Raw genomic sequence first — 11655 nt, forward strand, 5'->3', positions numbered from 1 at the left:
AGGACACAAAATGGCACCCAGCATGTATGAGTAGAGCGGGAGCGACTGACTCCCTTCCTGTCTCTGTCCTCTGGGAATAGAGTCCAAAAAAATTGTGGGGTTGGGAAACTCATGGCAGTAGGTGGACATGAGGTGTTTGTGGGCTACCCACATCATACAGCTGATGCTTCCCGGTTGCAGGACAGGGCTCTCTTCAAAGCACATCTCTAGTTAGACAAGGCCTGGTGGGGGGTAAAAGACCATAACGATTTGATATAAGTTTGATAATCTACAAGCTGTGGTGCCTCCAAAAGTGCTGCTGGGTGTCTGCCAAGCCCCCACCTTCCCGGCTGCATGTACTAACAGCGGCAAATTCCTATGCGTCCACCCCCTCCCGAACCTCCTTTTGCACATACCCCCGAGTTCAATGTTTGTCGACAAAGGAGCCGCGCTGGCCTTCTGCGGACACCCACGTGTGAAATAGCTGCGCTCCTGGAACTCGGCCTCATTCCTGCTGCCCTGGATCATTTTAAGTCATTCCCCTAAAATGGAGCCATGAGTTTTTAGCAGAAAGCTGCTGCTGCTTCTGCGAGCTCACGGCCCCAAAATGTCCCTTGGAACAGAAGGGGGCCCCGGCTGGGACACTTATCTGTTTTGCCGGCAAGGATCAAATGTGGTGGATTGAAGTCTATTTGATGAATATGGTCTCATGGAAAGTAAAGTGTGAGCTTGCTCTCTCCCTCTTCAGGGGCATGCTAAATTTGACCTGCTTTCAGGTTGGGAATAGCGGTCCCTGCTATTAATGAGTCTATTTGGTCATTCTTTGCCTAATTGTGGCTTTGACTCTGGGACAAGTGGGAGGGAGAAGACTGTGAAGAAAACAGAAACCCAGAATCATGCTAGTTAGTAGCTGGAAAACTTCTCTTTCCTGGAGCCCGTGATCTTCCCAGCAAGAGCAGGCTCTAATCCCCAATCAGGGAGCACAGTGTATTTCAGGGCATCCCAATACATTTTGTTGGTTGCTGTTCTCCTTTCCCAGCGGTTATCTGGGAAGGATCGGGATAATACAAGGAGCTTTGGGAGTGGAGGTAGGAGCTGCTCCCCGACCAGGTCACCCACTAGAACCTGGAGGAGGTCCTCTAGGCCAGGGCCTGATGGCTTGTTATGGGTATGGATGAGGGCCTGTGCTACAGTCTGAAGTGATTTGCCGAACCTCAAAGGATCGGCATGCAGTGGGCTGCTTAGTTTAGAAGAAACTTGGGCCTGGTACCAGTGCCCATAAGGAAGGAGAAGGAGTGCTAGGCTGATGATAAATCCCCTGTGGCCAAAAGATTGCACCTCAGACTTCCTTTTGCTTCCACCTCAGGCTTCCACATGCAGAAGCTCTGGGAGGATTTGTCTGGAGCAAAAGAAGAGCAGGAGCTTGTTTGCAAAAAAGGTTTATTTACAAGTAAAGTTCTACACAGATCATACCCAGAGCTTGGCGGGGCCCTGGGCGGCACATGCTTATCTGTTCTACCGCTTTGGCGGGTCTCCTGCTTGCAAGAGATGACGCGCTGCCTGGATGGATTGCGATCTTCTGGAGTCTTGAGCAGTTGGAAAGAACGTTCAGTTGTTCAGATATCTTTCAAGGCAGCCAAGATACATTTGTCGTCTTGGCTTTCCAAACTCAGGGAAAACAGATTCTCTCCTAGAAAGCCATCTCCTGGTTCTGTTGAATGCAGAGTGCCACCTGGGTCATCCTCCAGTCACTCAGGAGGCTTTTTAGACTTCCATTTCGTGCCATGGCTGCTAAAAAGCAGTGAAATTGGAGAAGCATTCTCTTCTGGCAGAAGGTTGCTCTCGGCACCAGTCTGAGAGACTCAGGGTGCTCACAGCCTTGCCTTGGAGAGGATTGAGCTCAGATGCCCCTTGCGTTGCCCTCTGCCTGTTACCCTTTAAGAGGACAGGAGCCATCTTCTCAGCCTCAGTAACTCTGAGTGATGGTTGCCCACGTGGATGCCAGGCGAGCAATAGTGGAGTCGTACTGACTATCACTTGCAGGCATCTCTGGCAGAAGAACGTTGTCATAGACTGGGGAGGGCGAGGGGGCTGGGAGAGTAGGAGCCAAGCTGCTGTAAGAGACTGGAGAGCCTCTCAAGAAGGGGGGGTTAGAGCTGGACTGGGGAGCAGGACTGATGGAGTTGCTGGTGAGGGGCCACAGGCTGGGATATTGGCTGAAAGGTGAAGACAAAGAAAGAATGAATCATAGAAAATGAGGGCTGGAAGGGACCTCAGGTCACATCTAGTCCAGCCCCCTGCTTCATGCAGGAGCAGTCCCAACTAGATCACCCCAGGCCAGGCTTTGTCTACCCAGGTTTGGAAAACCCTCCAGAGACCCTTCTGGCCTTTAACATCCTGATTCTGTTGCTCCCTGTCAGCTCTGTAGCTGATCCTTTCTCTCCTGGGCTTCCTTGCTCCAACACCCACTCAGTGAAGGAGTGAGAGGCTTCTGAGTACACTTTTCCTCATCTCTCATGTGCGCGGCGGGCTCAAGGGAAGGGGCCGCAGCGTGCAGGCTGGGCAGGACCCAGCTCTGTTGGAACCAGGTTATGAAGCCGGTCAGGAGCCATGTCCTAATCTTTGTCCCAGGTGTCACCTGGGTTGGTTCTCTCCCCACGACACACCTTATTTCCAGTCCTTGGCAGGGGAGACTTGCAATGAAGTCTGGACCCTTCAGGACAGGAGAGGCTGTGCTCAGAGCTCACCCCCTGCCCTTCCCTATCTATGGAGCGGGAAGGGGAAGACCCCCTATGTCCTTAGCACAGGGTGGGAATTCAGTTTGCCATCTGCTTGCCCTTATAGTGTTTAGCTCCTTCGGTGCTCATCTCTTTGCATAATGCCTCTTGTACAGTCTGCGCGGCTGCCCCCTCTGCCTGTTATACCCCTTGCTGCTCTGTTCTGGAGGCCCCTTCCACCTGGTGGCAGCTGCCCCCCCAGCCCGTGCCTCTGTGTGTCTGTCATCTTCTCCCACAGCCATATCCCAGCATTACCAGAGCTCCTGTGCCCTGAGCTGACTTGCTCCCTCAAACCCCAAACCTACAGAGAAGGCAATGTGCTGGTGCCTGGCTTATAAACCAGCCTCTGCTTGGAGCCAGTCCTAGTGGCCATAGCTTCTGGGATCAACTCCTCCGGGGAGACTGACCGCTGCGGACCCTTATCCATGTTTAGAGGCCTTAATTCTTCTAAATCAGGATAAAATCTCTGTCCCTCACTGTTGAAGACACCAGAGTGGCTTTTCCTTACCTTGTGTTAGAGGCAGCGGTGGGCAAGACCCCAGCGGAGCTGGAGAGACTCAGTCCTGACCAGCTGTCAGGGGCAGGCAGCATGGAGAGGCCAGCAGAGCTATCCACATAATTAGCTGGAGAGAAAGATAGATCCTTTAGATGGAGAAGAAATCCTGATGTGCTGTGGTAGCAGTGACTTAAGTGACCAGAATAGAGGGGTGGCCCCCTCCTCAGGAAGCCTGCCTGAGAGAGAGATGAGTGACACTAGGACAGGGCTGTGTGCTGTGTCCCCCCCAGCCTTTACACTGGTGCAACTGCATTGTATATCTGCACCAAGACAGGGCAGGGCAGGGCAGGGGGCTGTGCCCATGCGTGTGTGGGGTATTCTTACTTGGTGAGGCATTCCTCTGGCTGTAGGGACTTGGGTAGGGAGCGGGTCTGTGGCTCCGTAGGCTGGAATACTGCTCGCAGTACGAGCTGGGGCTGGGTGAGAGGCCAGGACCTCCTGACAGTGAAGTCTGGGCAGCAGAGGAGCAGAAGGGGCTGGTGCCTGGCAGGAACCAGCCCCCAACTGGGAAAGAAGAAAACAACAGTGTTAACCCAGGACCCCTTCATCCACCGAGAGTATCCCTACCAGAGACACCCTGGCAGGGCATGAACGCAGGGCACAGACCTGGACTCCACTCAAGCAATGGCTGAAACGCACAGATGTTGATCCAAGGGACACATTTGTAGAAGAACCTAAAGCCCTTTCTCAAAGTGACATCAGCGCTTAGCAGCCAAAGAGCAGATTCTCCAAGGTGCCTAAGAGCCTGAGTCCCAATGATTCCCCTTTGGATTCACACCCCTCTGTCATCGAGCTGCTTTCGGCAGTGTCATGTGTCCTCTCCCAAACAGGTTGATGGTATTCACTTCACTTGACACCACTTTGAGCTTAGAGGCGCAAAGCCAGGGACATGTGCTGAGCCAGCCTGATGTAACTGAGCCAGTTTCCCATCTCATGGCTGGAGTTCTGGCCTGCTGTGCTTGGAGACCAGATCACACAGCTCAAAAGTGCAGATTCCCCGCCTGAGGCGACTTCCAGTGCAGCATTGAGGGGCTAAGGAAACCCAGGGCCTGGCTGGAACGTATCACAAAGAGCCCCAAGCTATAGGGACCAGAGCTCCCCTGACTCCAGGGGAGAGGGGATGGGACCTTTCCGTACTCCCGTTGGGACACTAGATTTGGATCAGAAAGGAGACGGCTCACTCTGTGAACAGGCAGCCTGGGGAGATTCACTGCTGCTTTCGAGAACATCTTTGGAGTTGCACCTAGGTGGAGAACACAGAATAGAAAGGCTTCAGTCAATAGCCAACATCACGCGCTCAGCCATCATCTAAGAGCATTGAGGCTTTGACAACCAGCGATCGCCCAGACTGACCAAGGGAGGAGCAGAGCAGACAGTGAGGGGACCCCTGCTCTTTGTCCCTGGCTCTACCACCAAGGGTTTGGGGTGGCCTTGAGCAAATTTCCTCAATGTCCCCTGCTGTAAGGAGCTCCCAAGGGGGTTGTCCAGTTTAATCCATCCCTATTTACCTGCAGGTTTGGATGAAAGGAGCTAGAAAATGGCAAAGAGTGCCAGTGACTCAGGTGAAGCAGCCATCTACACAGCACTCACCTCTCCTTGGCATCCAGGAAGGCTTTGGCAAAGGGATTGTGTTTAATCTTCAAGGCGGTGATCTGAAACGGGAAGGCATTGGCAGACTGGGTTTAACTACAAATGCCTGCCCACTCTTTACCCCTTTTCACACCTCTTCTTCAGCCCCCCTTTTCCTCCCCACACACGTGCACACGCACATGCATACGTGTTCTGCTCTTGGTTGCACTGGCATGAAACGAGGCAGCTCCATGGAAGTTTCTCTTGGGTGAGCACGGTGGGAACTGAGCACAGTTTGACCCAGGGATTCTGCTCTCTCGGTTGGATCTTGCCAAGGGACTTCTCACGAATTCTTAAGCCTTTGTTTTTACCCTGTGGAAACCTGAGCTGAATGCTCCTAGCTTCCTCCCTCCTGGTTATTGCAGGGCAGCTCACGGCTCTGGCGCCAATGCTGTGATGTTTTATCTTGTATTAAGAAGTGCTTGTCTGGGGCCTATTTTATTCAAAGGACTTCACCGACACTGGCTAGTACAGCTGCTCAGCTCCTCTGCCTCTCCCATGGGGCACATGCTTATTATCCTCCTTGTTTTGCAACGGGGAAGCTGAGGCGTGCAGAAGGGAGTGACTTGCCCCTGGTTTCAGAGCTGGGAGTAGCCCTCTCCGGGTTCTCACCCTGTGCTCTGCCCGTCAGGCCATGCTGCCCCAGTGCCTGCTTTTGGACTAACATTCAGAAGAGAAGCAGCGAGGGAAGGGAGAGGGATGGACAGGATTTAGCGTGTCCTCAGGGAGCGCTATGAAATTGCTGTGTTGTCACCTGGGCCTGATTGCAGTCCTGGCTTTCTATGGGCTTTGCTGTGACTGCAATGAACACAAAGGACTGAGATGTCCAGCCTCTTCCAAGATCCTAGCAGTTGCCTTGGGGAGAGGTCCCAGTAGCAGAAGGGTTAACACCTCCTTTCCCAGTAGGGCCCAGGTGCTGAGACCCAGGGCTCGGGATTGCCCTCGGTGCAGACCCTGCTGCTCGGTGACAAAGTTCCCACTGACCTGGGCAGCAGGAAGGGAATGCGCAAGATGCATGCACCTTTTCCTGCTCCCAGGACCAGGCCTCAGCTCCAGACCAGCTGGGTATGTGGTTGCTGGAGTGGATTTACGAGATGCACCATAAAGAGCATTCCACAGGCAGTGCCGACTGTGACATGCCCGGAGGAGAGGGGGAAGGGGACAGTGACAGGACTGAGTTGTGCTTGGAAAGTTTTAGAAGGTTTTGGCTGAACACAATTTACTTCTTCACCCCCTGTCCCCAAACACTGTGCTGCTAAACTGCCCCCACCTTCCACCTGAGAGGCGGCCACGGCAGAGTCTCAGGGAAAACGGTCCGTGAGTCTGCAAGGGCTCCTATCCCCACCACCGTGCCCTTCCCCAGCGCCCTCCAGTCTCCTTTACCTCCTCGTTCTGGTAAGCAGTGACGGCAATAAACTGAGTTTCCGGGAAGGAAAAGCTGCTGATCATTTTCTGTGGCCTCCCAACCTTCACGATGTGGACACGGGGCTCGTACTTATGGAGGGAGTTCAGCATGATCTGAGAGACAGAACAGGTGCGTTAAGCATTGCTCTGTGGGCTCGGCCTCATCAGCTTGGGGCCTGATCTTTCAGTGCATGAGAGAAAGCATGGATGCCCAGGCTGGAGATGCGCCCACCTCCTCCACCCTGCTGCAGGCGCACGGAGCTTGTGCCCGGACGGAGCCCTTTGGACACCGCAGCGGGGGTTTTTCTGTGTTGGTGATCTCCAATCTGGGCATCAAGGAGCACATTGCAGACAAACAGCATCCTTGGGCTGCTAACTTCCAACTTGCCTGTTGCAGGATTGAGGCACTGGCTAATGCTCCAGCTACAGTAATGCTAATATTTTCTTTTGGCACTGCTTTTCTTTTGGCAAGTGAAACAGGAACTAACTTCCTGCTTTGACCAACTGAGCCCTTCAGAGCTGTGCTCTATCCCTCACCGCCAGGGCCCCTTGTCACAGTTACCTGCCCTCCTCCGTTCATCTTGTTGGAGAGTTTGACTTTGCTGAAGGTGATGGCGGCTTTCATCCAGTGAGCCCCGAAGTTGGGGGATTGAGGATGGATGTAGACACAACTTGGGCTCTGGGGCTCCGGCTTCCCACCCGGGATCCACTCTCCATTGACGTATTTCCAGCGATTCCCATCTGCAGCCACAAAGTCCAGCAGGATCGAGTACATGGAGTTGGGGTCCAGGCCTGAGATGCTGACTTTCAGCACAGGAAACATTCTCCTAGGACGGGACAGGACGGGAGGAGGAGATGATCAGTCACCTGCTTCTCCTTTATTCACTTCTTCACTCCTCTTACCAGTCCCTAAAGCCATATTGGCATGTCAGTGGTTAAACCAGTGGTTCTTGCCTGCTGGCTCTCAGGGCAGCCCTGGTGCCACAGACTCCCACTCCAGCCTGCTCCTGGGGTCTGGCACAGCTGCCTCCCGCTCCCATTCATGCGTGTCCTGGGAGCGCAGCCTCTCCTTGTGATGCAGCAGAGAGGGGATAACACGGGTCAGGCCCATTTCACAGCCCGGGACAGGTGACCAGTGCTGCGTAGCCAGGCCCATACCGCTGTGGTGATTACAGTAACCAGGAAGCGGCCATAAAAGGTGGGGCCTTATTTTATTTCATTTGAGCCTAATCAATCTCGCCCTTTGCTCCCACTTCTCTTTCCTTTGCAGCCGAGCAGACGTGTCTGCCTCTGGAGGCGTAACAGAGGGGAAATGCCTAGAAACAACCTATCCTTCCCTTGTGCCCTCTACCTTCCATCACATCAAAATGATCAGACCTTGTTGTTTCCCCCAATCTTTCTTGAGGGTTGGGGGTGGCTCCCCTGTTTGGGAGCCCCGATTTCTCCTCGCCAGAGGCCTTTGCAACCACCCACAGCCACCAGCAGCCTCTTCTCTGCAGTGTTTGCCGCACTTCTTCATCCCAGGAGAGCTTGTCCTCCATGCAGGGGGATGCCACGCAGACCCCACCTCACTAACCTCCCACTTTGAGCACAGGCCCCACTTAGCCGAAGGGAAAATGAAGTACGTGAGGCAAAGGTCACCGTGCTGCTCTGCTGCCTCTCCCTGTGTGTGTGATTGACAACCAGATCCAGCTGTCCTGAGCCATGCCAGAAACCACACACCTTCCCGCGGGACACATCCGGAGGATGAGGGGGTTAGACAAACTCTTGTCTAGGATGCTTTAGCCAGGGCTGATCCTGCCTCGAGCAGGGGGCTGGAAGCGATGGACTCCTGAGGACCCTGCCAGCCCAATTTTCTCAGAGGACTTCTTGGAAAAAGACCCAGGTTTGCAGGCTACAGCCCACGGCTTCTGAACCTGCCCCATCTCAGGGAAAGGCGGTTTCTAACCTACCTCCATTGGTACAGGGCTTGCCCTCAGCACAGAGGAGTGGTATATTTTCCAAGGGACTAGGGGCCGTATTCTGATCTGGAATATGTGGGTGCCATTCAGCCAGAGCGCGTGTAAAAGGTGGCGGCATCTACTGAGATGAGGCGCGGGCTGGGCTGCACGTTCTCTCTTGGGCAAGTCCCTTCCCTGCCCTGTCCCCCAGCCTTCCCTCACTGTCTGGCCCATCTGAGCTCTGATGTCCCCTGGACACGGGCCGTCTCTAACTGTGTCTCTGCAGCGCTCGGCACTGGAGAGATCTGGCCTCAGCTGGGTAATTGCCCCTGTCTAGAACAACCCGTCTGGGCCTGGTCTCTCCAGGGGTGAAGTTGTCCCATTCTGTTTCCCTCAGGACAACAAAGACTCTCTCGTGCACATGGAGTCATCTCCATCCAATTCAAACGCAAGTCCTAACCAAGGGTAAATGCTCTGCTCTCCTGGACATTGTTTCCTATCCTGGCTGCAAAGGAAGCACAATTCCTGTCGGGGAGAGAGGGGCAATCAACTGTGGTTTTCAAGTAAGGTGCTTCCTGACCCCCAGAGCTGGAAGTCACGTCACAAGTTGCTCAGAGGCTTGACAGCCACCAAACCACCAGTGGCACCGTCCTGAAGACGGCGTGTGAACATTTAAAAGTAGGTCTCTGGGGCTTAGCTGCCGTGACAAGAGGCACCTTCTAGGTGCTTAAGGAAGGGGGGAAGCTGGTAATGCTCAGAGGGTCCAGAGAAGCCTTTCACTCACCGGCCCGTCTTGGTGACGATCATCTCATTGGTGAGCTCCTTGAAGTTCGTCCACAGCTCCTTCTCCTCCAGCTCCACCTTGATCTCCCTCTCCAAGGCATCCCCCTTCTCGCTGCCCACTTCCAGCCCGCTCTCCACCGCGCTGAAGACATGGTCCAGCTGCTGGTGGCTGGGAGCCGAGCTCATGGTGTCCAACGTCGCCGCAGTCCTGCTGCTCAAGTCTTACGCCCCAGCCCTTGAGCCCAGTGTTGGGAGTTGGGCCCCAGCCTTGCTTGTCAGGCATCAGGGCTCATTGAGGAGGGGCTGGAGTCCCCCCTGGGATTTAAACCTCTTCTGCAGCAAGCCCGGAGGCCCAGTTCCTTTCTCACTGGCTGGAAGCCTTAGCAGGTGCCCCTCCCTGCCTGCTCCAAGGTGGGTGAGGCAGGGATTGGGCAGCCTGGGGTGGGGGGAGCTACGTGTGGGCCTGCAACTTCTCAGCTCCACGATGGAGGGGGAGATGCTTTGATGTCTGTGTGAAACTCAGTGGGAAACCCAAGCCACCTCCCAGCACTGGCAATAGGTTCATCCTCCCCACACAGGCCCCTCCTGGGGGGCAGGTGTGGGGCAGAGATTGCCCTGCCATTGGCAGCTGATCACCTTTCATCCACAGCCTTCAGCGTGAGCCAAAGAGCCCAGGACCCCCATCCCAGGGCCGGGGCAGGAGGGAGGACCAGGCCACACCAAGGACTTGACCACACTCAGAAAATATATCTGCCAAGTAACCCGAGAGAAACCCGTGGGGGTGGCAAGGAGGGGCTGAGCAGAGCTGGAAAGGGGGAGCCCAGCCACACGAGTCCCAGCCCAGCTGCTCAGACAGTAGGATGTCCTTGAGTCCCAGGCGCAGACCTGCAAGGACACCTATCCCCAATTTATGGAAAGGCACCTGGAACCCCGGGGGCTAAAAGCTTCTGCCGAGGGGGTTTGGACACCCAATCTCATAGGCCTGGGGGTGAGAGGCATGGTCTCTGAATCAGAGCTTTCCAGCCATTAAATGCTGAAGGCTGCAAGTGAGAGAGGAACGGGCAAATATCCTGGTCAGACCCAGGTCACTCTCCCTGCCGGCTGCAGTGCAACACAGGAGACAGGGCGAGAGGGACCCGGGGTCTCACCCAGGCCATGGCCGTGCTTATGTTCTTCAGCACTGCTGGAAACCTCAGCCTAAGTGACTTGCTGAAGGCCCCATGGGGAGTCTGTGGCAGAGGCAAGGAGGGCACCCAGGTCTCAGCTCCAGGCCTTTCTCAGTTTGTTTCCCTCTGCCGTGCCGTGCCTGGCGGCTCTCAGCGTGCTTTCACTGGCCCCCGCTGTCAGGCGTTGAAGGAGCTGCGCGGGGTGGTGACCCACCACCTACATGTGAAATCTAGCAGGGGGCTGGCAGCCCCGCTGCAGCGTCGTGGAGCTCCCAGCTCGGGATGTGGCTGGTGAGGGAGGGCAGGAGCCGGGGTCGTGTTCCTGGTGATGGATACGTCGGTTCCAGCGTTCAGAAGTAAAAGGCACCGGTGCTTAGTTTGCAGCTGAGCAGAGCCCCATTGGGAGCAGAGTCTAAGTAATGGCCTTTCCCCTTGGTGAGACGGGTTGACGAGGAGCTTTCTACCCTGCAGATGGCTTTATTCTTCCATTGACACCTCTCATCTTTTAACCAATTCTCCATTTCCCCTTAGAAGCATCCAGCAGAGTATCCTCACATTCCCAGGGATAGAGGCAATGACTTGAGCCCCTGCCTAGCATGTTCCAACGTAGACCTGCAGTGCCAGGTCTGACTGGTGGCCCAGCACACGGCGTGTCTTGTACCCCTGGGACGCCAGTGCTGGATGCTTTGGATTCATAGATTGTAGATTCATAGATGTGGCATTTGGAGGGCATTGAGAAAGAGCATGGTATACTTCCCCTCAGTGGGATGCCCTGTCCCCAGGCCTCCAGGAGGACCAGGCCTGGCGGATTTGCAGCAACACTAGAAAATCTCCAAGGTGCAGCAGTGCATGGTGATGAGTTCTGTCCATGGGGCCCCTGCGCCTGTCTGACAGCTCAGGCTTCCTGCCCACTTCCCTTCTTAAGTGCCTGCTTTCATTTACACGACAGAAGTCATTAGCCTGTTCTACCTGGTGTTTAGCTAAGGCTTCCTAAGACCTGGGGAAAGGCATTTTGTGTCTGAAAGCTTGCCTAGCCTCTCTCCGGGCTGTAGCACTGGTCCGATAAAAGATATTGCCAAAGCAACACTAGGACACCGCTTCTAATTCCTCACTGGCAGTCACTCTGCCACCGCCGCCTCCCGTTCTGCATTGGGAATACAAACCCAGCCTCAAAGGCCTTCCCTTGGTTTCCAGTCTGATATGGGGGGGTGTCCTGCTTCTCTTCTCCCAGGTAGTTCTGCTTAATCTCCCCCAGGGTGGGAGGTTTAGGGGCAGATTTGATTGCAGGGACAAACAGCAACCTCTGTGGGGCTCTTTGGAGACAATGGGAGTCACTCTGGACCATGCAGGGCAAGCAGTGGTGTTTGAATCCTGACACCTGGGGGCCTGCTGAGACCAGCCTTATCTACAGCAGACAGGTG

General features: G+C 54.9%; 1 protein-coding gene across 1 annotated transcript; it reads right to left on the minus strand.

Annotated features, from left to right (window-relative positions):
- Positions 1-1402: 1402 nt before the first annotated feature.
- Positions 1403-11655, minus strand: LOC102576623 (T-box transcription factor T-A). Its single transcript, XM_006270201.4, has 8 exons — positions 9070-11655; positions 6908-7172; positions 6325-6459; positions 4903-4964; positions 4494-4555; positions 3637-3816; positions 3265-3379; positions 1403-2195 (listed from the first exon to the last, which is right to left on the minus strand). Exons 1-8 carry the CDS (start codon positions 9252-9254, stop codon positions 1946-1948), a joined length of 1254 nt encoding a protein of 417 aa, XP_006270263.2. The 5' UTR covers positions 9255-11655; the 3' UTR covers positions 1403-1945.

This window comes from Alligator mississippiensis, chromosome 6 (assembly GCF_030867095.1).
Source record: "Alligator mississippiensis isolate rAllMis1 chromosome 6, rAllMis1, whole genome shotgun sequence".
NCBI classification, from domain to species: Eukaryota; Metazoa; Chordata; order Crocodylia; family Alligatoridae; genus Alligator; species Alligator mississippiensis.